The sequence below is a fragment of the Carettochelys insculpta genome, chromosome 1 (genome assembly GCF_033958435.1).
Source record: "Carettochelys insculpta isolate YL-2023 chromosome 1, ASM3395843v1, whole genome shotgun sequence".
In the NCBI taxonomy this organism is placed as follows: domain Eukaryota; kingdom Metazoa; phylum Chordata; order Testudines; family Carettochelyidae; genus Carettochelys; species Carettochelys insculpta.
This window is the reverse complement of record NC_134137.1, coordinates 356329240-356355237: the sequence shown is the minus strand read 5'-3', so window position 1 is coordinate 356355237 and position 25998 is coordinate 356329240. Positions and strand designations below refer to the sequence as shown.

At 44.9% G+C, this 25998-nt stretch overlaps 1 protein-coding gene across 2 annotated transcripts in view; it reads right to left on the bottom strand.

Annotated features, from left to right (window-relative positions):
* PTPN12 (protein tyrosine phosphatase non-receptor type 12) overlaps positions 1-14260 on the bottom strand; it is a 181311-nt gene extending 167051 nt beyond the window's left edge. The window contains exon 1 of one of the 2 annotated variants that reach the window (XM_075017187.1): positions 13975-14260. In XM_075017187.1, the coding sequence (XP_074873288.1) occupies positions 13975-14073 (99 nt within the window). In that variant the 5' untranslated portion in view covers positions 14074-14260. The remainder of the gene's footprint in view (positions 1-13974) is intronic. The other variant, XM_075017178.1, reaches the window with a different exon arrangement.
* Between the last annotated feature and the right edge of the window lie 11738 nt (positions 14261-25998).

Sequence of the window (25998 nt, the reverse complement as noted above, 5' to 3'; positions counted from 1 at the left end):
CGGACAGGTAGCCGAGCAGTCAGGGGTGCGGATCCACCGCCAAGCCCCAGCAGCCAGGGGCAGAGACCCAGATACTAAGACTCATTGCTGAGGGTTTTAAAATACAGTTTAGACATACTGTGAGACCAAATTGGCTCATATATGGGTCCGAGTTTCGCCAACACTCCTCAAGGTAAGATGATGGATTGCTGAAGGAGCTTTCAAATCCGCATCAGCTAGTCTCCACCTCAGTAGTTCAGCCTGTCAGCCTTTACCCACTATCAGCTCAGAACCCAACCACTCAGTTCAGCCCACACAACGCCTGCCTCATATGTTCAGCTCCCTTTAATTTGTGCCCCATCTCAGTTCAGACACCACTTCAAGCACCCCAGGCTCATCTCTGTTCCTACCAGAGTTCCTCATCTCCCCCGCACCCCCAAGATGAAGAATGGCTGCAGTGGGGCCATGTCTCCCATTCCAGGCTGGGGAAAGCAGCTCCGCATCTGCACCTGCGGCTTACTATGCTGGGTGCTGCAGAGAAGAAGCATGAAGGAGGGAGAAGCAGGGGCATTGGGCTATCCTGAATACTCACAGTAAGGAAGAGGTAGCTGTTGAGTCCCGAGGGCTGGGAGAGCGGAGCTGCCACCACCAGCCCCAGCTGCGGAGCATGGAGCAACTGCTGCCCCAGGCTAGGAGCCACTGGGGAGCTGCCTGAGGGGAGGAGAAGTGGGGATCAGCACCCAGCTGTGTGCCAAAAAAAAAAAAGATCAGCACACGTGCCATTCTTGGCATGTGTGCCAAGGTTTGCTGACCCCATTCTTGGTGAAGAGGTAGAGCTAGCTATATCAGACACGCTGTCAGCTATTTTGGCAGACAGCCAGGAATTCTTCTCAAGTCCCAAGGCTAATATCAATTCTCAGCAGCAGGAGGACATGGGGTATGAAGCAAGGCAAGAGATGCAAGGTAGGTGGCTGTGCCTTAGATAGTACCAGGGAGGGGAGAGAGCAGTGGTCACAGAAATCAAAAAGACTGGCTATGTCTGTCAGCTGGCTTAGCCCTGCACCAATAGACAATACCTCCAACTAGGGTACTGATGAACACCGAGATGTCAGCTGAATCCTTCAGAGAAGTGTCCTGAAAACTTCGTCTGAGTTACTTCTTAATTTTCCCACAAAGATTCTATGACAGTGCTGCTGTTTCCCCACCCTCCCTAATATGACACGCTCCCCCCCCCCCACCAACCACTCTTCAATCTGTGCTGTAGGAACCAAGGTGGCACAAATTTGGGCTGCATTACAAGTAGGATGATCCCCACCAGCATCTTGATGTAGAGCCTGGGTTTCCCTGCTTACCCTCAGAAGTGAGATATTAGCAAGAGTGATGCCAATCTATGGACAAGTGGAGCATCATTAGAATTATCCCCCAGCAAACCTGCTGAAGAAGACAGGACTGTACTTTCTTATGCCCCCAGGCATACACGTCATTCCTCCCATCCATTCTCCAAAACTTACCATGTTCCTAATGACTGCAGATATGTGAGCTTAACTCTAGGGTCAGAGAGAAAGTTACAGCTTGTGTTGCTAAAAGTGCTTTGTGGCGAAACATTTCAACTCTGAGCAGGAATTTTGCAATCCCTTTTTTGCTTCGTTTAAGTTGCTGAGTAGACCATGACAAATGCGAAAACCTCTCCTGCTGATGGACCATGTCAATTGTGGAGGAGACCCATGGAAGAGCAAGGAAGATAGTATGAAGGGCCTTTTGCAACATTCATCAATGCAAGTGCACAGAAGGGAGGAGAGGTGGTAAAAGAAGATAAAAGATAGAAAACACACCACTGACTATGATCAAGATCATAGAAAACCAAATAGAGATGCTGAATTGTTTTATCATGATGCAGAGCAAAGAACTGTGCTACCAAGGACTCCAATGCCATATATAATTTTTGGCCCAGAAACCCAGCCTCTATGCTACACACTCATTTTCACTGTCTCTGAATGCTCATTTCCCACACCTCTCCACTCCCCATCACACCTGTAACTATGAAAAGCTGGACTTATAGCCACTATTCTGAGGCTTCTCCCTAACACTCCCATACCAGCAAACATTCATCCTAGGAGCATGACCATGATTTGCAGTGATGGATAAAGGCAAAATTGTACAAGGAAGTAATGAGAATTTTCGGTTCCACAACCCATACCAATCGCTCAGACTCCAGCTGAAGGCTGTCGCATCCTTTGCTATCAATGGAACGTATTACTCGAGATAAGTTATGGGAAGCAACACCAAAAGTGAGAAATGTCAGCACCCCTCATTGTCAAAAAAGTCCCTGCCTGCAGCTTTTTGTACAGGCCATTCTTCCTGAGGATGCGTGCATCATACACGTGTTCCACAGCTCCTCGTATTTCTGTCTGTGAAATGTCGCCGGTGATCTACACAAGGACCTGAAGCACCATTGAGAAGTATCCCTTCTGGCTCATGTACTCTGTGGCAAGGTTGGCCAGTGCTACAGTTGGAATGGGTGTGCCATCTTTGGCCACAGCACAGTTATGAAAGTCCATCTCTTCAAGGCTAGTCACTATATCACTCACATCTCCCAGAGTCACAGTCCTCCACATCAAAACAGTTTATTGCCCTGCACACTTACAGAAGTGCAGCCCCAATGGTAGACTTCCCCACTCCAGACTGATTTGTACCTGAACAGTAGCAATCAGGAGTCACCAACTTCCATGAAGTAATTGCCACATGCTTTTCTACCAAGAGGGCAGCTCTCTTGGGTGTCCTTGTGCCACAGATCAGCAGCCAGTTCAGCACAACAGTTCCAGGAAAGTTGTTCTAAGCACTCTAGAGTTCTGCAGCCACTGGTCTTCATCCCACACCTGCATGACAATGTGATCCCACCACTTAGTGCTGGCTTCCCCAGCCCAAAAGTGACTGTCTACCCTGTACAAGTGTTCAGTGATATCCAAATGCAATACCAGGTTCCTCCTATCCATGTCACTCAGTGTCAACCACCTGCAACTCTTCTTTCTCTGTCAGTAATTTCAACAATAACTGTCCTGCAATGCATGATAACCTCATGACACTGAACACATCATATGAGCAAAGTGTGGCATCCAATGATTTCTAACAGACGGAGGAAAAAGCAAGGACCGGAATTTCACAGAAGGTGTAAAAGGGAGCCAGAAGCCCCTGGCAGGCTAGGAAACAAAGCAGTGCCTGATGGAACATTCTCCAGGTTTCTAAGATGCATGACTCTCTGATCAACCTTCCCACAGTGCCTAAAAAAAGACGGTATCACCAGGCACTGTGGGATGCATACCCATAGTTCATTGCTCATTTCTGTTGACAGGAAGTGACAAAAATATGACCATGATCTGTTGACAAATGGAGGCAGCGTGAAGGACCCCCCCGCCACAGACAGGAAGAAAGGGCTTTCAAAGTCTGGGGGGGGTCCTTTTTAAAAAGCCCCCATCTACACAGGTGCTGCGCGCAATTCGAAAGTGGCACTTTCAAATCGTGCACGACCACCATTATACTAATAAGGTGCTGCATATTCATGGCAGTGCCTCATTAGCATCTTCCCAACTCGTTCATTACCATGACCCTTCCGAAAGACAGAGGCTGGTATAGACATAGCCTTTATCACTGATCCTGCAGTATCAGCAAAAGCACAGAACTTTTTCACCAAGAGCCAAACTTTAGTATGTGAAAACAAAAAGAGACTTTCCCACTTCACAGATATGAACATACACAATATATTTTTATATCACATAACAACTTAAGTATGGTACTGTGGCAGACCTGGTGCTGCTTTTCTTCTTGCTTTGAATAGCTATTATACACTTTAGACTTGCCATCACATTATTTCACGCGGTTATATTGTTTTAAGCAAGATGTAATTTAATGACTTTATGCAGCCTATGACAATAGAAAAAGTAACCAGGGTTTACCACAGCAGCTTCCTGGATGCTTGTCACCCAGCCCCCATCAAAACTGACATCTTTGAAACAATAGCCTTAGTAATTATTTCCTCCTAATTTGATTAAAGATGGAATATAGAAATTAAAGGAGTGATACTGAAAATTGTATTGTACAGCCAACTTTTTAAAAATACTATTCCTCAACGCTTCAGATGTCCCAGCATAATTTTTTCAAACGCTGAATCATATTTTCAAACAGAAGCAAAAGTTTAACATTTCTAGTAGAGAGACCCTTATGACTGCTCATATGATGATTGTCCTGCCCCATTAAAATTGTTCATAATGAAACTTAAGCTAATTTACAACCAAAAGCTGTCAGATTAGAAACAATTTAAAACACACTTCTGTCAAGTAACAGAAGTCATGTTTAAATACTCAAATGTAATTCACAGAAATATCCAACCTATTTCAAAGCACACTTTTTTATAAAAGTAACATTACTTATAATGGTGTATTTACAGTCCTAGGCAAGGGTCTGTTTTGAGCCTTCCCTAACCCATGAAATAGCAAGATGTACACTACTTGAAAAAATGGCAAAATCAAGTCCTTCAATATGGGTCAAAATAGGTCCATTTTTGGCCCTCCAAGTTTAGACACACTTGATCTCTACTTCCACATAATAAAACTACATATAGCTTATTAGAAAGCTATAGGAGTAAAGCTTGTTAAAATTATCAGTTGTGAAATATAATTATGGATCAAATGCTGCAGGCAAATTAATGCCATCAAATTCCATTGAACTCAGAGGGAGATTAAAGTGCTCATCCCCTTACAAGTTTGTACCCTTTGTTAGTATCAACACAGTTACTAAGTTTGGTCATATCTGATTTTGACACATTGCTAGATTTAGAGAATGTGTTAACCATTCTTCGATAAAGCATAAAGGATAAAATTCATGAATCTATTTTTTAACATCTTGCCTCTGTGAAAGCCCTCCTCCTGACTGTTCTTAACAGGTTAAAGTTAAATCTTCCGGGGTGAAAGTAACTGAAATTTCTTACAGGTAATGTCATATTGTAACACCACCTTGAGAGCTGGCTCAGTGCAGGGGGTTGTGGGGTTGTGATACAATAGTACATGTAAAAGTTTAAGTGTAGAGTGGAGGGAAGGAGGCTGGGAATGCAGATGCAGGCTCAGGAGTCAGAGCAGGGGGCTGGGAGCCTATGTGGAGAGGCTGAAGAGAGTGGGTTCTGTGTGCGCGCGCGTATGTGTAAAGGAGGCTAGATTATTTTACCAGATTGGTGGATATGTGCTGCCCGGGGGCAGCAGGACAGGCATAGACAGGCAGGAGTCTGGATGGGAGCACACACACCTCCTACTGTATGCCCTCAGCCAGACCCTTTAACCTGACTGCCGCGCCTAACTGCCTGCTGCTAACTGTGGTGCATGGGTCACCAGTGCCAGCCTGGAGCAGGAACTCCATGAGCTGACAGGAGCCCAGGTGGGAGAATACACTGCAAGCTGTGCTGCACACTACCATCTGCAGCAGAGCACCCCAGCAAGCTCTTACCAGAGCGGGGCATCATCTTACTTTCACCTTTGGGTCTACTGAAAACCCAACACAGCTTTGCAAGTCCATGTGAGAAAAAACAGAAGCAGCTTTGTACATTTATATTTAACTCTAAATATTAACAACATAAAAACTGCTCAGAAGGAATTGAATGAATCCTTGAATTTGTGATTTCATATATCCTTAAGGAATGGTTTAAAAAAAAAAGAGCTATTTCTTCATCAACAATAGTCAGATGTTTATCTTTGGCACACACACTACTCTTTTCTGATAAGCTTCTAAACTATGTAACTGCAAGCTTCATCTGAAAAATACAGTTGAGAGGTACATCAGATGTACCTGGCTCCAAAAAGTTTACAATAAAAGCAATATTGAGAACTTCCCTCCAAAAAAGTATTCTTGAACTGCATCTGATGAAGCTTATCTTTACCCACGAAAGCTTATGTTCCAAAATATGTTAGTCTATAAGGTGACACAGGATTTCTTTCTGTTCTCGAAGATACAGACTAACACGGCTACCTCTCTGATACTTATTCCCAAACTGTTCTTATGGCAGATCACTTGCTTTAGTTTCCTCTATTATGGAACTTTTGCAGTCCAGTACAATTTCAATATCACGAACCAGTCTAACAGACAAACAGGAATTATTTTTTTCTTGATGGGGGAGAGGGAAGAGACAGAGGGATGGAGATCATATAACTAAAGCGATGCTGATGAAAGACAAGTTAACTTCCCTTCACATTCCAATGTCTTCTGTGCACCAGAAATCAGTTTGCAGTGGCTTGAAGACCATGAAGTGCAACATGCTGTATCTCGTAAACCATACTTTCTGCAGTTTTCAGTTCTGTGAACTGTTTGATTTTCTGAATTCCTTAAATCCCAGTTTGTAAAACAGGAGTTCTTCTATTTGTAAACAAATTGTCAGTCCACATACCCTTCAGATGTTTGACTGTTCTTGCATTGGGATATGTTAGAACAAGGGTCAGCAACCTTTCGAAGGCAAAATGCTGAAATTTGACCTTTTAACTTCTGTGTATGGTCCAAGTGCCAGTGATACTTTTTCAAATCACTAATAGTCCTACTTACAACAGCTTCATTAATAAATAAAGATGCAGAGCTTTACAGTTTAGGTGGTGGCTGGTACTATTAGCTGGCCTTTTTTTAATCCACAGGCACACCTCCCTGGCTTTCTGCTGCCATGAACAACCAATTCATATCCTTCTCAAAACCTCTTCCTCATTACAAAGCCTGGCATTTTCGGAACAGCCCCAAATGGTTGCTTGGTATGTGGTGCTAGAAGTGGCTGAAAGTTCAGGAGAGGCAGCAAGGTCAAGAGGACACAGCTCCTAAAAATCTGACCTACAACTGAATCCTGTCCCTGCCACCAACTTCCTATATCCACTGGTCAGTCACTGGCAAGTGTTGGGGATACAGACACGTTCAAAGATGACTTGGGGAACTAAGATCCCCATCTTCAAAGATATTTAGGCACTTAATGTCCTTTGAAACTTAATAGGAGCTGCACATAGTACCTCTGTAAAACAGACTTGGCCACCTGTGCCTCAGTTTCCCTGTCAGTAGAAGAGGATAATTGGTTCTCTCACATTCCTTATTAAGGTGCTATGACAAATGATGGGTTACTGGTCAAGACTCAATTCAGAAAAATCATCTAAACGTACGGCATTTCCAGTCAATATCCCTGAAGTCAAGGGCACATAAGAAGGTGGAAGTTGAGCAAGTGGTTGAAGTGTTCTGCAGAACTGGGCCTCTCTTCTGAGACTGTGCAGGGAGGGCCCAAATAGGGTTGCAGATGGACTCACGTGGCACCCAGGACAAGAGGCCACTTGCCTGTTGGTGAGTGTGCCCCTGCGTATAAAAGCAGCTGGAAATAGGGTGGGCTGAGCATGCAAAACCAAGGGGCAGCTGGCTGGGGGTGCCTGCTGCCTTCCATAAAGTGATTGCCTGAGTGAATGGGAGTCAGTCAAGGGGAATCCACCTCTGCTCGCTTCTCTCCATGAGCGCCAGAACAGCAGACTACCCAGTGCCCTGCAGTGAGCCCAGGTAAACTTACCATCTGACAGTTGGCAAGCAGCCTAGGCACTGGCCACTGGTGAACTTCCCTCCCATGGCCAGGATTAAGGCCAACCAGCAGCAATGCACATGGAGCCACTGTAAGTGCTTCCCCACCTGTGGTATCTGCTCCCCAAGCCCCTTTGCCCACTTCAAACTCAGGAGGCAGCAGCTCCCTGCAAATTCTGTCACACTGCCCTGGAGAACTGCACAACACACCTCTGCAGCATAGCACCCCCATGATGGGCCAAGTCCTCCTGCGCCCCTCACTTCCCCACCATCCTCCAGGGGCCCAGGTGTGGAGCTGGGCAAGGTGGGATTGGATCCTGACCTTCCAGCCTTGGAAAACAGACAGCCGGGCTATGGTTTGCTTAACAGGGCTGGTGGCAGCCCAGCACGTTTTGCAGGGGCTGCTCCTGCTTGGAGGCCTGCTGAGAGCCATGCTGAGCCCCACCACCATTCCCCAAAAGGTGTAGTTAGGCTGCTTTGATCTGCTTATGACACTCTGCTTCTGCAGCCTCACTGGCCTTCCATACCATCCAGCTGTGTTTTCTGGTGCAGGAGCTCAGCAGCCAGCTGCCCTTTCTAAACTTAATTATTTTCCACTCAACCCAGGGCAAATGGTTATTTAACTTTGCTGGGGGTCACAGCAAATACTGCCATGTGGGGCAGCCAGAGCAGCTGGCTGCTGAGCCCAGGACAGAGGTTTCGGGGAGCCTAGGTGGCCAGCCACTGCCTGGGAAGAGAAAAGCAGCCTGATGGCTTTCAGACATGGGGAAGGAGGGCCAGGGCTGAGCTCCCACCTCACGTGCCAATGAAAATCAGATTGCATGCCATTTTTGGCAAGTGTGCCAAGGGTTGTTTTAGAAGGGCAACAAAATATTATTTCTGTCTACATCTATCTTTTACTTTTCTTGAGGGTAATATGTAAGGTTAGAAGAAAGTCTTTCCATTTCTAGGTGGACACTTGAATGTAGCTTATTCCCCCGTCACCACTACATCATCAGTCACTTTACCCTTTTGTTTGTGTGTGTGTTTCACAAAGCGACAGGGAAGAAAATACATTTAGGAATATGAACTAACAGGAATAAATTGGAAACACAGAAAATCAGAAGGAAGCTAGAGATATAGGTAGCACCAGAAGATCATTTTATTTTGATTAGCTTTATTTCAAATCAATTCAGTCAATACTTGAGATATGCCCAATTTTTCATTAACTAACAACCCAAAGATCTCTCAATCAACTGGGTTGCAGAAGCTACAAGGCAGTCCTGAACTGACCCTACATTGAAGATAAGCTAGTTAAGTTAGTTGTACAGGTTGAACCTCTCTAGTACAGCACTCTCTCATCCCACAACATCTGTAATCCAGCATGACTTTAGTTCACCAGATGACCCAATTATCATGCGTGTGGGCAAGTTTCTATGGTCCCATAAAGTTTGTTTACAGCCCCCAGTCCTCTCTATTAGTATTCTGTGCTGTTATTTTGCTGCAATTTACCCCTAAATATCTTCTAAGAACCCAGTAAGCAGTGAAAGCATTGGTAAATGCTGCCAGACAATATTGACTTCCCATGGTCCAGCAAATTCTCTCATTTGCCAACAGTCAGGGCCTGAGGGTATCAGACTAGAGAAGTTCAACCTGTAGTAATGACCTTAGTGCATGGAACGAAATACATGAAACTAAAATGGATGTATAATTTATCTTGTAACCAGGGCTTTGTTACTGGTGGAACGTAGCAGAACTGCATTTCAACACCTTTTTTCACGGCACCATTTTTAAAAGATCTGCCTTTGCTCCGCCTCCAGCTCCCTGCCTGCAGGGAAAAGAGCAGGACTCGATTTAATTGGCTTAATAGCCAGCCAGGCCATTAAACCAATTACATTGACTCCTACTCTCTCAGCTCAAAGGCCAGGCAGCTGCTCCTGCAACTGTACGTGGGGGAAGCCGCACGGTTGGCAATGCAGCAGGAGCTTGTGGAGCGCCTTTTAAAATGTAAGTCCTGGATTGGGGGGGTGGGGGGAGGAGATTAAGCCTGGCAGTGGACTGGGGATATGCGGGTAGGGAAGAGGGATGTTGAGCTGAGCTGGGGTTGCATGGAGGATGTTCAGCCTCAGGGCCAGAGACAGGGCTGAGCGGGCAACTGATCGAGGGCAATGGGGCAAGGGAGGGTTGAGCCACGCAGCCAAGCAGGGTGGGGGATTGAGCTGGGGCTGTGCAGCCACAACAGGGGGTGGGGGCAGGATCGAGACAGAGAAAGGGGTAGGTTGGGGGGGGTGTTAAGCTGTGGCTGTGGGCTTGAGCTGAGGGAGCGGGTTGAGCAGGGGTGTTAGGCTGTGGGGGTGGGGGGCTGTGGCTGCACCAGGGAAGGGTGAGCTGGGGCTTGAGTTCCTGCACCTTTTTGGTGGGGAAAAATAAAGCACCGCTTGTAACTATATACTGTTCTCTCTATTAAGGGGAAAAAATTAAGTTTGATTGTTCAGACAGTCTGTTTCACTTATGCTTATTTTCATTATTCCACAGTACCAAAACTAGGGCGATTTTGCTACCCTGAATCTACCAATCAAGCCTTTAATGTTCACTGCAAAGGACTGTAATCAAGTAGGTGGACCTACCCACACAGAACAATTTGCTGAATCAGGGCTTGAAATATCTGTCACGTGCAAGTCCTGTTTTACCTAATAATTTTATGGTAATTTTGAACTTCCACAACCTTCAACAATTTTGCTAGAGTACTATAACAATAAATTAGCAAGACATACTCAAATGCTTGAATGCTACGTGCCACACAAACTGTTTAAGAGATTAATTTTGTTTTTTAGGATAGGCAACACTCATATTCCATCCAAGTGCCCTACAAAAAGGACTCTACAGAAAAGCCGTTCAAGTTGCTGTCATAATAACCACAAAAATGGAAAAAAACCCACCAATATTCTTACTTCTTGGTCTTTCAACAATAACCCCCAAAAATATTGTTCATACCACTGCCAAAGAAAATTTTGACCTTCAAACTGTATTTTTAATACACACAACTCAAATTGTATTATATAATTTAGACTGTAGAAACCAAGGAATGACCCTGCCTTTCTGTGATGTAACATCAGCAAGCATGCTTCCTCTTTTCTACAAACTGCTGAATAACACTGTTCACCTCCAATTAGATTGTACATACGTAACACTTCGCAAGTGATATGCTCTTACAGAATGGGCACTTTTCCCACTTGGAAACATGATTAGCAAAATCAAATTCATTTACCTCTTCCCAAGTGGATTTGATTCTCCTTGTGAAACGTTAGTCAATAATGCCTGGTTTAATACCATACCTTGTAAGTATTCCTTGCATTCCTAGCCTGGGAAGGTCAACTGCCATATATTGCAACCTAGCCATCCAATTAGTCACTACATTCTAGTTTCATCCTTCCAAAATGGGGTGTGTTTTCACTTACACAGAAGCAACATTAGTAGGCTGTCGCATTTACTAACAATTTTACCATTAAAGTCTATATGCACACAGGATGATTTGTAGATTATTAGTTAAAACTGTCATATATCCACATCTTCTTCCTTAACTTCTCTTCCCAACAAATTCTTGACGCCTATTTATTAAGTACCAAAACTTTTTTTATCTTGAATGAAAAAATGTGACCACTTTATCTTAAACTACAGGAAGAAATAAGACATGAAAATAAGGCATTATTTTCAGTTTCATTCATCCACACTCCACTTCTATTTTTAGACTCCACTTTGACTTGGAAGTGGAGTGATGAGTAACAGCCATTTCTTTTCTATCAACTCACTACTACTTAGCAGCAACAGTAATTTCTGTCCATAACTGCAAAGACACAACATATAAAATAAAGACAAAAAACACAAATGAACAAGAAAAATCACTCCACTTAAAAAAAAAAAAAAAAAAAAAAAAAAAAAAAAGAGAAAGGATGTAGGAAGAGAGACTATTTCTCCCCTCGTTTTCTTTCACTACCTTCTCTTTGCCTTACTCCAAGTACTCAAAAATCTCAAAGAGAAATTTTAATGTGGCAAAAAAAAAAAAAAAAAAAAATCAAGCTGCCTTACAATAACAAACTTTGTATAAAAAGAGATGGCAGATAAACATTTAAGAAAACTCCTCCAATACAGTATTGGAATACTTCACTTACAATACTCTGGCCTCCCAACTTCCCTTTAACAGATTTTTTTTCGTCAGCAACAGAAACATGCAGTTGAGTTATAAACAGAAAATGTTAAAATGGACATCAGGAACTTTGAATCTAGTCCTTCCCGTCCATCCTCTCCCTGATCTCCTGAAGAAGGCCTGAGAGGTCTTTCAGATAGCACATCTGCCCTTTAGTCCTCAGTGAATCAGTGGTTTTGCAATATTTTCTTGTTTTCTAAAAAATGTTCTCCTGCTTCCTGCTATTTGTAAATTCCATAAAAAGAGGGGCAGATCAACTACACAGCTGAAAACAGCAACACTGAATACACAGTGTGCATTTAACTACAATAAAAAGTTCTCAAATCTTTCAGACTAATCCTGAAGCATTAGTTATAACCACTGCTTTTCTATTAAAAAAAAAAAAAAAGTGCCAGTACTCTGCCCTCTTCCTGCCCTTCCCCGACAGCCAACCCCATGGTTGGGGCAGCTCAGGTGCCAGTATTCAGTACCAGCAAGTACCAGCAAAAAAAAAAAAAAAAACACACACACACCTTGGTTAAAATAGTAAGTACATGTTGTTTTAAGTTGAGATTCATTAGTACACTGCAACTATAATTTTGGGCTGCCAGAACAAATACAAAATAAAAAAACTGTACTATAAAATACAGCAGTTCTTCTATTATCACATATTTGCTCTGTAAAAAGACTAATCAATCCTGTTAACAACCTTCAACTTACACTTTATTTTTTAATATATACACTTGGATACACTTCCTCTACTTGGTATAGGAAAACAAGGGTGAGCCTTACTAGTATAATGTTACTCAATGTCAGTTTGTATATTAAACAGGAGTTCTTAACTACACACAATCCCCAAACTAATTTAAAAAGATTTAAAAGGATTTGAATCTAATAGATTTAAGACTATATCCTACTCTAATATTTCAAAGTAAGTGACGCAAATTAAGAATTGACAATTCAGGCAATCCTCCTCCCTTCCCTATTTGTATGGCCATTTCAGAGGTGCTCTCACAGGATTTATAAAATCCCTTCCAAATGGTATTCCTGTTTCCCTCCCCACCCCTGTATGAAACAGTTACTTCCCAAAGTCCACTTCCTCTTCCATTCCTCAGACCTGAAAGGGCTCCCAGTGCCCTTGAGTCTTGCACAATATCCGCAACCTCCCCCCACCATTTAGACAATACCAGATGAGACATTGTAAGATTTTTTTTTTGTTCCTAGACCATTATCAAAATGAGATCTAAAAAGGCTAAAACTATGTCTTTATTCTAAATCCTAGTGGGTAATATGAAAGACTACAGACACACATTATACATACGGTCTGTTAACTCACCACCTTCATTCCATCACCCCAAAACCAAGCTAAATTACAGTTCCATATTAAATGTTTAAACATTTAAAGTCATACTGACATATTCATCCAAGCAGGATCATTGTTCCCAGCTCAGCTCACCCACTCAACAGCCAATCAAACCATTTCAAACATTTTAATTCTCAGAATAAAGAAAGACATATAAAAACCAAACAGCGAATAAACCTGGCTCTAGATTATATCCCCATCCTCCCACATGCACACACACAGGAAGGCCATTGGTGAAGCGATCTCAATGGAGAGGATGAGGGATACAGCCAGGAGTTGCAGTGGGAGGGGGAGCTGAGGGAAAGATGCTAGCTTGCAAGAACAAGCCTACCCTATTTTCGCTGAAAAGATCAAAAGGGCGTGAATGACAAAGGAGAACAGAAGACGCCAGACTATCAAAATTGGCATTACGACCCGAACTATCGCCGACAGAAGCGGCCACAAAGACAGGTCGTGGAGAGGAACAAGACAGCACCTCCCTTCCCCCCCTCCCGAGTCCCCGGGGCGCTCCTTATCTTCCCAAGAAAGGGGCTGGGTTCGGGACAAGAGGTTCTAGGCAGCCGCCCGACGTGCTTCGCGAGAAGGCACTCAAGGGTGGCCGCTCCCAATCGCCTCCCGAAAAAGGGTCCAGGCAGGGGCTCGCCGGAGCAGCCCCTACACGAGGGACGTGCCCCCCCAGGCCAGCACCCGCTCCCCCGAGGAGGGGCTGGGGCAACGTCCCAGCTCCGGGTCACACAACAGAAGAGTTTAGGGCACTGGCTGGGGGGGCTGCAAACGCAGCTCCCCCTCCCCCACAGAGACACCCGCGCGACGCGAACACACCCACCCGCCTCTCCTGTGCAGCCCCTCCCCCGACCCTGTCCCCGGCAGAGCCGCGAGCGGAGCGTCCCAGCCCCCTCACCATGAAGTCGCTGGCGAAGTTGTCCTCCCCATTGTGGTCCGTGTCCTTCATGGCCTGGACTCGCTCGATGAATTTCCTCAGGATCTCCTCTTGCTCCATCCTGCCTCCCTGCCGCGGAGCCCCAGCCTCGGCCGCGCCGCACGGACCCCGCCGCCGCCGCCTCGGCTCGCTCAGGCCGCCCGCCTCCCGCAGCCGCCCCTCACACAACTTCCCTCCGGCTCAGTGCCGCCCGGCCGCCTCCTCCATCCTGCCTCCGGCCGCTCGCCTCGCCCCTCCCCACTGCAGCCGCCACCACCGACACGCTCGGCGAAGGGACACGACGATACCACCCTCTCTCCTCCAGCGCAGGCGCGGGCCCGGCCACTCAGCATTTTCTAACCCCGCTCGGCCAAGAGACCAGCCCCGCCCCCTCCTCCTGCCATTGGCGAGTCCTTCAATAGCTTCTCTGTGATGGGTTCGACCTAACATCAGTCACCGGCCTGCCCCACCCCTTTATTTTCCTCCCCTCTCGTTTCCCTTGGATGGGACCTTCCCGAAGCGCTCTGCATGGAACTTCGGGAGAGACCACTAAAGCTAGAGGGAGGGAGAGAACCATACAGGGTAAGTCAGTGGACAAGCTAGGGATAAAAGACGGGTGCGGCTCGCTGTGCTGACTACAGGTCCCAGGCTGTAAAGCCTGATGGAGCGGTGCACGCTGGGAGCTGTAGTTTGACCAAGGCTCCGTCCTGGGCTGACTAGAGCAGGGGTGAGCAAAGTCGGGGGAGGGACCCTCTGGCGGGCGCGTGAAATTTTATAAGTGAGGGAGCACAGGGTGATTGGCTGCTAGGTTTCAGGATCATCCATCTCATTTAAAATGTTGAAATATGTTACTGTTTTTGTATGCGTTTTGAATGTGTATTTGTATATAGTGTCAGAGGGGTAGCCGTGTTAGTCTGGATCTGTAGCAGCAACGAAGGGTCCTGTGGCACCTTATAGACTAACAGAAAAGTTTAGAGCATGAGCTTTCGTGAGTTAACTCAGCATCTGAAGAGGTGAGTTAACTCACGAAAGCTCATGCTCTAAACTTTTCTGTTAGTCTATAAGGTGCCACAGGACCCTTCGTTGCTGCTATTTGTATATATTGGCTAATAAAGTTTTCACGTTCTACACTTATTCTCTTACAGGTGCCAAAATTATTTTTCCAATATGAACATAACCAAAATTTCCATTGAGTTGGATTACATTAGGCAGGTTGCGGGGGGGCTCCCTCCTAATTGCAGGGATGAAAAGTGGGGCTCAACATTAAAAAATTTGTTTCCCCTCTCAACTAGAGGGAGATTATTTAATTATCTAATTGAAACGCGAAAAGCACAACTCTCCTTCCCCGGGGGCAGAGATGCTGTGTGTGAGGCTGGGTATCTACGATGCGTCTTCTCAGGCACCATGCATCCCCACTGCTGCAGTTTGCCGTATCTAAGGGATCTCTGCCACCCATGAGTACAGCTTGGACTAGCTCTGAGACATGAGCTCTTTCTTTTTCTTCCAGGGAAGCTCAGTTTGCCAGTTCACAGGGCACGTTGCTGCAATAATCTGAGACAGGAACAACATTAAACTGACAATATGCTCCAATAATTGAAGACTATAACAAGATGGGCTGTTGTATTTCCAAAGCAGGAGTTATGCACCACAGAACTTCAGAGTCAAGGTTAAATTTAAGGAAACCTAAACTTATTAAAGTATGGAAATAAACAGTTGAAGCACCAAAATAGTATTAACTCTCCTCTGTATGACTTGATTTTAAATTCTCAACTCCAAATTAACTGATTTTTGTCAGGGATTTTTTACATTTCAAAATATTTTGCATGAAGAGAAAACCAGAAGTACTGCCGATCTGACTCCATTAAGGAGTTGCAAGCATGAAATATCAATCTATCTCAGTGTTCTCAAAGTGTGGTCTGCAGACCACTCAAATACCGTGCAGCTGGGTGGTGGCTCAGGGTCACCCTTGCCCCCGAGTGGGGGGGGATGTCCCTGTATAGGGGCTTTGTCTTATACAGGCAACTGTAACCCCCTCCTAAAAAAAAAAGTCTCAATTTTTCACACTTGCTATCATAGAATCCTAGGATTGGAAGGGACCTCAGAAGGTCATTGAGTCTAGCCCCTGGCCCAAAGCAGGATCAACCCCAACTAAATCATCCTAGCCAGGACTTTGTCAAGCCAGGACTTAAAAACCTCTAGGGGTGAAGATTCTACAACCTCTCTAGGTAACACATACCAGTGCTTGACTACTCTCCTGGTAAAATAGTTTTCCTAATAACCAACCTACACCTCCCGCTCTGTAATGTTAGACCATTGTTCCTTGTTTTGTCATCTGTCACTACTTAGAACAGCCTCTCTCCATCCTTTTCAGAGCCTGCCTTCAGGAAGTTGAAGGTTGATATCAAATCACCCCCACGCTTCTCTTCTGCAAATTTAGTAAGATCAGATCCCTCAGCCTCTCCTCATAGGTCATGTGCTCTAGCCCCCTTATCATTTTTGTTGTCCTCCAATGAACCTGCTCCAATGCATCCACATATTTTCTATACTGGGGCCCCAGAACTGGTCACAAGACTCCAGATGTGGACTCACCAGTGCCAAATAAAGGGAAATAATAGATCTGCTGGAAATGCTCTTCCTAATGCACCCCAATATGCCATTAGCCTTTTTGGCTACTAGGGCATACTGTTGACTCATATCCAGCCTCTCATTCACTATAATCCCCACGTCCCTTTCTGCTGCACTGCTATTTAGCCAATCAGTCCCCAGCCTGTAACAATGCTTGGGATTCTTCTGTCCCAAGCGCAGGACTCTACACTTGTCCTTGTTTAGCAGATTCCTTTTAGCCCAATCCTCCAATTTGACAGTCCTACCTCAGAATTTATTTGTTCTAATCCAAGATGGAACAGAGAGGAACTAGGGCTGCAACTGTCCAAATACACAAATCTAAACACCTTTGCCCTCATGCTACACCCTTCCCTGAGGCCCCAGCTCTTCCCTGCCCTTCTCTGTGGCTCCACCCCTACTCACTCCATCCCTCTCCTTCTTTCACTTGCTCTCCCCTACCTTCACTCACTGTCACCTGGATAAAGCAGGGTGACATGATGAAGTGTGGGAAGGGGCTCTGGGTTGAGCCTGGAGTAAGGTGCAGAAGGACGTGTAGCCTCTGGGGGGAAGTTTGGGTGTGGGAGTGGGTCAGGACTGGGAGAGATGGTTGGAGTCAAGGAGAAAGTGCAGGCTCATGGAAGGATTTAGAGTACAGGGGGGTGCTCATGGCTTGTGCTGGGAGTTGGAGTGAGGAAGGAGATTAAGGCGTGGGCACCATCCAGGCCACAATTACCTCAGGTGGCTCCAAGGTTTATTTGGCAGTGCAGTGAGGCTGCAGTTTCCCTGCCTGCCCTGTCCCTAAAGCAGCCAGCACATCCCTCCCTATGACCACTAGGCAGGGGAGGTAGATGGCTCTATGTACTGCCCTACCTTAAGGCATTGCACTGCAGGCACTATCCTCACAGCTCCCATTGGCCACTGGTTGCAGCCAAAGGGAGTTGCAGAGTTGTCACTGTGCAGAGGCAGCATGCAGTGATCTCTTCTGGATCCTCCCCATCTCTTGCCCATAGGAACTGCAAGGAGGGACATGCAGGCCCCTTCCAGGTATAGGGTGAAGGTACGCAGGGAACCTGCCTTAGCCCTGCTGTAGCACCAGACTTTTAGCAACTGATCTCCCAGTTTGGCTTCAGGAGCTCCAGGAGATTGAGCCTGATTTGGGGAGACTCCTGGTGAAAATGGGAGGGGTGGCAACCCTAAGAAGAGCACAGATAATTTTGGGATTTAGCTGGAGCTGACATAGGTGGATGTAATGTTATGTGCAATGCATGGAACATTTCATGATATTGTTGATTCCAATAATATAAAATTGCAAGGAATTTGACCAAATGTGCCACATGTTTGATCATCTTGTTTATATGTTTTTATCATATTTGTTTTATGAGTTATAGGTAGGTATGATATTTCTGCATTTCAGATTTGTGTTGTGCATCTAAGAGATACCCAGAGGCAGATTGGCATTTGCACTGTCTAGCCTGTTGGATAGCCCATCAAAGGTCATCAGCAGTACAATGAAACCATTCAAAGGAGCCAAAGGATATACCTTCTGACTCAGCAGGGCGTGTAAGAACGTGCCAATAGACAGAGAACTCTAAGGCTTTTCCATGCCCATGTGCTGTGAAGCTTGTGTTTAGGACACAGGAAATACAAGCCACATGATGAAAGAAACCCAGAAGGCAGCTGCATCTTCTCAATTTTGTCTCGATTCCAGCTTTTACCTCTGGAATAATTTTATTATAAACAAATCTCTGAACAAAGGACTGAATGACCCATCCCAGCTGTTGATGTGTACCAGAGGGACTTTCAAGCCAGCAAACACACAAATGTTGATAAGAACCTGATGTATGGACACTGAAGTCTCTGTATGTGTTTGACTGCTTTATCATTTAACAACTTTTTTATTTTTTTTTCTTTATAAACATTTAGTTTTAGACACTAAAGGATTGGCTTACAGCATGGTATTTTGGGAATAGTAGTAGGCATCCTTCGATCCTGAGGGATCATAGGTTTGCGCCCCAATTGGACTGATCGAGCAGCGTCTTCTGTGGCTGTGCAATCCAATGTGGGAGTGGCAGTCCTTTCCGCACTGTGAGCGGCAGTAGGCAGATGTTGCTCTGGTATCATGGGCATGGATCTTCCTGAGGGCTCTCCTGTCTTCCGCTTCCTTCACCAAGGTAATTTCATACATAACAAGAGCTTCCTTCACTCCCTGTTTCCAGGCATGCCTGTCTGAGGCGAGCGAATGCCAGGTGTTCACACTGATAGAGAGAGCGCTGAGGTCATGCTTGCACGTGTCCTTGTAGCGCAATTTAGGTCGCCCTTTTGGCTTCTTTCCAGACGCCAGTTCGCCAAAGAGGAGGTTCTTCGGTATTCGGCCATCCATCATGCGTGAAACATGGCCCAGCCAGCGCATACGCCTCTGTTTGAGAAGGGTGAACATGGAGGCGGTGCCTGCCCTCTCAAGCACTGCGCTATTAGGGACCTTGTCCAGCCATGAGATACCGAGTATGCACCTAAGGCAGCGCATGTGGAATATGTTGAGCCGCTGCTCTTGTTTTGAGTGCAAAGTCCATGTTTCACTGGCGTACAGCAATGTGCTCAAAACACAGGCTATGTAGACCTGCACCTTGGTGTGTACAGTGAGCTTATTGTTAGCCCATACTCTCTTCATCAGCCTGGAGAACGTTGTGGCGGCTTTTCCAATGCGCTTGTTGATCTCGCTATCAAGTGACAAGTTGTCCGAGATCGTCGAGCCTAGGTACATGAACTCATGGATGACTTCCAGTTCGTAGTCTAGCACATTGATAGATGGCTCATTACCCACGTTTTGGCCCATCACCTGGGTCTTCTTTAAGCTGATTGTGAGGCCAAATTCCATACATGCATCCGCAAAGTGAGTTATGAGTGACTGCAGTTCCTGCTGAGTGTGAGCAGCAATAGCTGCATCATCAGCAAAAAGGAACTCCCTTAGACTCTTTGTAAGCACCCTGGTCTTCGCTCTAAGCCTCAACAGTTTGAAGAGGTTGCCATCCGTTCCTGTGCGGAGAGAGATGCCCTCTGTAGCAGTTCCGAAGGCATATTTGAGGAAAACTGCAAAGAAGATGCCGAACAGCATTGGAGCCAGCACACACCCCTGCTTCACTCCGCTGAGAATCTCAAAGGGTTCAGATGTGGATCTGTCATATACGATGGTCCCCTTCATGCCTTCATGGAAGGCCCTAATAATGCTGAGCAGAGTTGGGGGACAGCCGATCTTAGCCAGAATCGCAAACAGACCTTTTCTGCTGATGAGGTCAAATGCCTTGGTCAGGTCGATGAAGGCAATAACAGAGGTTTGTTCTGCTCCCTGCACTTTTCTTGTAGTTGCCTAACAGAGAAAACCATGTCTATGGTGGACCGTTCAGCTCTGAACCCACACTGAGACTCAGGGTAGACTCTCTTTGCAAGAACATTGAGCCTCTTCAGAACAACATGTGCAAATAGCTTCCCCACGGTACTGAGAAGGGAGATGCCGCGATAGTTGTTACAATCGCTTTTGTCACCCTTGTTCTTGTAGACAGTCACAATGTTAGCATCCCTCATATCTTGCGGTACGCTGCCTTCTCTCCAGCATTGGCAAAGTATTCCATGCAGCTCTGAAACTAGGGTACCGTTGGCGCATTTGAGGATTTCTGAGGGAATACCGTCTTTCCCTGGGGCTTTTCCAGAAGAGAATGCTTTTAGCACGTCGCTGATTTCCTCCAAGGTGGGCTCAGCATCAAGTTCAGTCATGGTGGGCAGAGGCTCGATGGCATTCAGGTCTCCCTCTGTAACTACGGTCTCTCTGGCGTAGAACTGTGAGTAGTGTTCCACCCAGCGTTCCATCTGCTTGGTTCTGTCCTTCAAGACCTCGCCTGTGGCCAACTTAAGTGGGGCAGTCTTTCTTTGTGATGGACCGATGGCCTGCTTCATCCCATTGTACATTCCTCGCATGTTACCAGTGTCCGCGGCCTGCTGAATCTTGGAGCAGAGTTACAGCCAGTAATCGTTGGCACACCGCAGAGCAACCTGCTGCACTTGACTCTGAGCAGACTGGAGCGCCTGCAGGTTCACCTCACTGGGAGAGGACCTGTATGCAGCCAGTGCCTGTCTCTTCTTCTCAATCAGGGGCATCAGCACTTCAGTGTGGGCTTCAAACCAATCAGCAGACTTGACTGTCTTCTTCCAAAGGTAGATATTGCAGTATTATAGATAGCATCCCGTAGCTGCTCCCATCTCTTGCTGATATCAGTGTCATCTAGGTGGGGCAAGGCCTCTTCAAGAGCTTGGACAAACTCACATACTTTTGAAGGGTCATGAGTCTTGCCAGTGTCAATGCACGGCCTCCCTTCCTTTTTGGAGCGAAAGAATCTTCGCGGCTGGATGTGCACCTTACTACACACGAGCAAATGGTCAGTGTCACAGTCTGCGCTGTGGTAGCTATGTGTCACCCTGACATTACCTAAACGGCTGCATTTGGTGAGGACGAGGTCAAGCTGGTGCCAATGTTTCGATCTTGGGTGTCGCCACGAAACTTTGTGCTGGGGTTTGACGTTGAAGAAGGTATTTGTTATGCAGAGGTCATGTTGGGAGCAGAGTTCAAGGAGGCGCTGTCCATTTTCATTCATCTTCCCTGTTCCAAACTGTCCCAGACAGGATGGCCAGCTATGGTGGTCGCTGCCAACTCTGGCGTTGAAGTCGCCAAGGATGAATAGTGGCTCATGGGCAGGTACCTCACTGATGGCAATGCTAAGTTCATCATAGAACTTGTCCTTAACTTCCTGGGCAGAAGTTAAAGTAGGCACATAGATGCTGAAGGTATTGACCATGCCCACTGGTGTTTGAAGCTGGATTTTCAGCATTCTCTCAGTTCCCACATTTGGTGGTATGACTGAGACAACTAGGCTGTTTCTGATTGCGAAGCCAACACCGTGTTCCCTGGTCTCTTCTGGAGGCTTCCCATGCCAGAAAAAGGAAAAGTCCTTCTCCCTGAGACATCCAGAGGACGATAGCCTTGTTTCCTGGAGGGCCACAATGTCCATCCGCAGTCTATTCTAATACTGACCTGGCAATGTGGCTGGCCATTTGGGGTTCAGAAGAATTGATAAAAGGAGATGAAAAGAGTATGGAAAGGCCATTCAAGACCCCCCCATTCCTGCCAGAAGAGGGATTTATTTTCCTCAGTAGGAGTTCTGCAATGGCAAACCTGACCACAGGGGCCAGCATGCATGCACAAAATCTTTAAAGACCAGTGACTATCAAGGAAAAATCTTGAAACCTGTGTACAGTCCTCTCATCCCCACTCCACTGGTTCACTTCAAACACATTATAGTGTGTGAATTAACTGGGAAGGAAAGGTAACGTATTAGTTATGATGTTGTCAATAGCCTCACTTAAGAGAGCCTAAGCTATTGATCTGGCTTTGTTTATAGTCAAAATAATTAGACACAACTTTAATAATTTAGTTTTATTATAATGTAATTATGTCAAATGATGCCTGCTCATGAGATTTTAAATGAGTTTTAACTATAATGACAATCTGAAAAGTATGTGTAATTCTGTTAAGATAATTTGAGGGAGAAACCTAGTCACAGAGAGTCCCTACATTTCATAAAACAGCCATTTTAAAATGAGCTTATTGGCAATTTTCTGTCAAAATGTTTTCGCATTTTATGGGCCAAATTTATTCTCTGTATGAGTAGGTACAACTCCTTTAAGTGTTTCTTAAAGGAGATGGTGGAAGCCTTTTTGCCTGGCAAACAGAACTACACACCACAAAACTAGAAAATGTAGTGGAGAGAGTAATTCTGCATTGGAATAGGTCTTTTCTATTCCACAATTAAACCCCTGGCTTCACTGAAGCCCTCGTAAGTTTTGCCATTGATTTCAATGGACAAGTTTTCACTTTATATCTGTATTAAATCTCACTTCACTAAATATTCTATATCAGTATATCTTATTAATATTCCTATTTGTTTATCTGAAAACACATCAATATTTCCCTTGTAAAATGCTGCTCTTTTCAAAAGTGGAAGGAAGGCTGCACACTGGCTTCCAGAGTGGTCCAAGAATGTGATGGTGACACAAGACTGGTTCATGTAAACAGGAAATAGAATCAGGATGTAAACTGGACTGCTTCCATGTTCAGAAACATTAACTAAAAATAAGATTATGAAGAAAGGTAGGAAGGCCATTTCTGTGTGCAAATTGTTCTTTGCAAGTTTAAGTTTGTTTAATCTTATTAGTAACAAAGCTGACATACCTTTTCAAAATTCTATGTGTGTCTCAGTTTCTGGATGCCCAACTTTAGGCATCTAAGTGGCTAAAACTATACACCCAAAATTCGCAATCAGCATTTTCAAAAATGTCCTTTATCTCTATGTGCTTCAGTTCCCTGGGTGTGACAGAATGCAAAAATGATACTTAATCACTGGACCCTTCCCCCTGCAGACATGTTTTGAGTAAAATAATGGACAGTGTAGCATTGACAGTCATCTGGTGTGTGTGTCATGTATCAGTGTGTCATATCTAGGTGTAGGAAGTTTGAAGTCATGAGGTCAAAGTACATTCCTTGTGATATCTCCAACTCTAATCATGGTCTAAACCAGAGATCAGCAACCCCGTCACGGGTGCCAAGAGTGGCACGCAAGCCAATTTTTATCAGCACGTGAGAGAGGAGCTTAGCCCTGCCCTTCCTCCCGCCATGCAGGCGGGAGCTTGCTCAAAGCCATGCTGCTTGTAGATTAACAAAAGACCAGCTATTGCTACCAACCACAACCAAATGGTAAAGCTCTGCATTTTAATTTATTTATTACTGGAGGGGTCAGTCTGAGCTCCTGCCTTGCATGACTATGAAAATTAGCTTGCATGCTACACTTGGCACCTGTGCTAGGGGTTGCTGACCTCTGCTGTAAGGGATTATGGTCAAGTGCTTCTTGTGCTACCACAGTTATTATTAAATAAATGCAAATATGTTTCAGATTCAGTGAATATGAAAAAAGTTGTAAATGTGGTGATTGTGGTTTTGGCATGGTTTATGGTAGTAGCTGTCATCATAGCTGACATCTTTCCCTGGTGATCTGCTGCATGTAGCACTTAAATATAAATAGATGCCTAGTATAAATAGTGGAATCTTTCAAACTGAAACAAATTAAAAAGAGAAAATTACTGGCCAACAGAATTAATTCATTAAATGAAAAATTTTAATAAAGGTTTCCTTCATGTATAGAAATCCATTTGCAATGCTGTTCCAACTTCTATATTTCAATGCATATAAAAGGCAAATAATATGCACCTGGAATAAGGGAAAGTCAGGTTCAAATTCCTTCTCCAATGAATACTTAAGTATTTTATAGAAAGTGGAAGAGCTTCAGCAAGCCCCAGACTCCTTATCAACACAACACTCTGTCAAACTCATTTCAGGTAAGCCACCCAACAGCCTAAGGTAGTTACACTCACTAAGACCCTCAGGGTCTTCTGATTTCTCATGATAAATGGAGCCACTTAAACACATCTTTTATAGTATATGACATCAAACAATACAAACAATATTAATACCTCTGAGGTTGTCAGCTTGCAAAATGCAAAAATATTAAGTTAATCAGTAAGTCTAATGGAATAGTTTACATTTGGTGGGGATGATTGGGTTTGCCAGTTGCCCAATTTTCAACTGGCATGGCTGGTCAAAAAGGGACCCTGGTGGTTCTGCTCAGCACAGCTGACTGGGACATTAAAACTCCAGTCAGCAGTGCCAAGGCAGGCTCCCTCTCATACCCCCATGTCCCAAACCATGTCCCAGCCCAAAGACCCCTCCTAAACCCCAAAACCCTCATCCCTGGCCTCACACCAGAGCCTAAACTCCTAGCTGGAGTCCTCCCCACTGCACCTAACCCCCTACCCCAACGTGGTTAAAATGAGCACGTGAGTAAGAGTGGGAAGAGCGAGTGAAAGAGGGAGGTGGGAATGGAGTGAGTGGGGGTGGGGTCTCCGAGAATGGGTGAGGCAAGGGCTGGGCCTTGGAGGAAGAGCAAGGCAGAGCAGTGGGTAGGATAAAGATGTTCAGTTTTATACAGATGGAAAGTTGGTAACCATATCAGGGGATGGAGTGAAGAGAGCAGAGCAGGGGAACTGGAATCTACTTGCTGGGTATGTTTTATAAGTATAATATATCATACATACTTGCCGGAATAAACAAGGGACCTGATGCAATGGCCAGGTGCATAGGCAATAGGAATTGATATGTATACATGTGATTATTTTAAATACCTCTACTAGCCACTTATAGGCTCAAAATGCAAAATCCAGCACTTAGTGCCATCTGGATATCTGGTGTTCTCCAGGGGCCTTTGTGGTCATAAGTTGATGAATAAAAGATACATGCATCTATAAATATAGTTTATCAATCTGTGACAAATATTAAATTAAATATCTACATACTAAGTAAGCAAGGCATAATTCAGCTTAGAAGTACGGAAATGTTCATTTTACTAGATTCTTTCAGTACACCACGTGAGGTAAATCATACAAAAAATGGGTAGAAAGCGTGCATGTCTCTCAAGAAAGTTTAAGATACATTGCATGCTGTTTTTTCAACTGAGGACAAACACTTCAGATGAATTACGGTTTTCAGTCCATGGAGAATCGTGCCACATGCAGAGACATACTGCAGTGTGCACTGGTGAAGAACATAGCAGTACTGGGGAAGTGGTACTTTGTGACTGCAATAGTCACAAAAGGATATGAGAAATGAGAAACAAATGGCTGTTACTTTTATTTGCTGTAGGTACAGTGCATGTCCTATGTTAGAAATGCTTTTTAGACAGCTAATTTCACACAAGCAATTATTATATTAGTATATTGTACAATAAATAGTGAACAAAGAAGTGGTTAGGAAGTGTGACAGAATAAGACATTTAGCAGATTAAATTTCTCAAGCAGGAACTCATATTTGGCTATAGATAAGAACAGTCCTCCTGGAAATTCCAGAAGAATCTATTAGAATCCTTCTCATGGACTTTTTTGTGGGTTTTAATGAGCACCAAAGCCCCAGAAAACAATATATCAGTAGACATGTTACTCTTTCGTCTGCACCTAACTGTTTACAGCAACTGCTATAGTCTAACGTTTTGAACTGCAATTTCTACTTGAAGAAAATAAAGGTAATTGGTAGCAGAAATATGGAAAATTTGACTCCACCCAGATCAACACAGTGGGATTCCAAAACAAACAGAGCATTATTAGCAAGTAATTGTTATCTCATTGTTTCATCTTGCTGCTGTTGAAGTCATTGTGAATTTTGTCATTGACTCCAATGGGAGCGGGTCTCCTTAATCTGGTGAGCCAAAACCCCAGATCCCAACTCTTTGAATCAGAGAGGTAGCCGTGTTA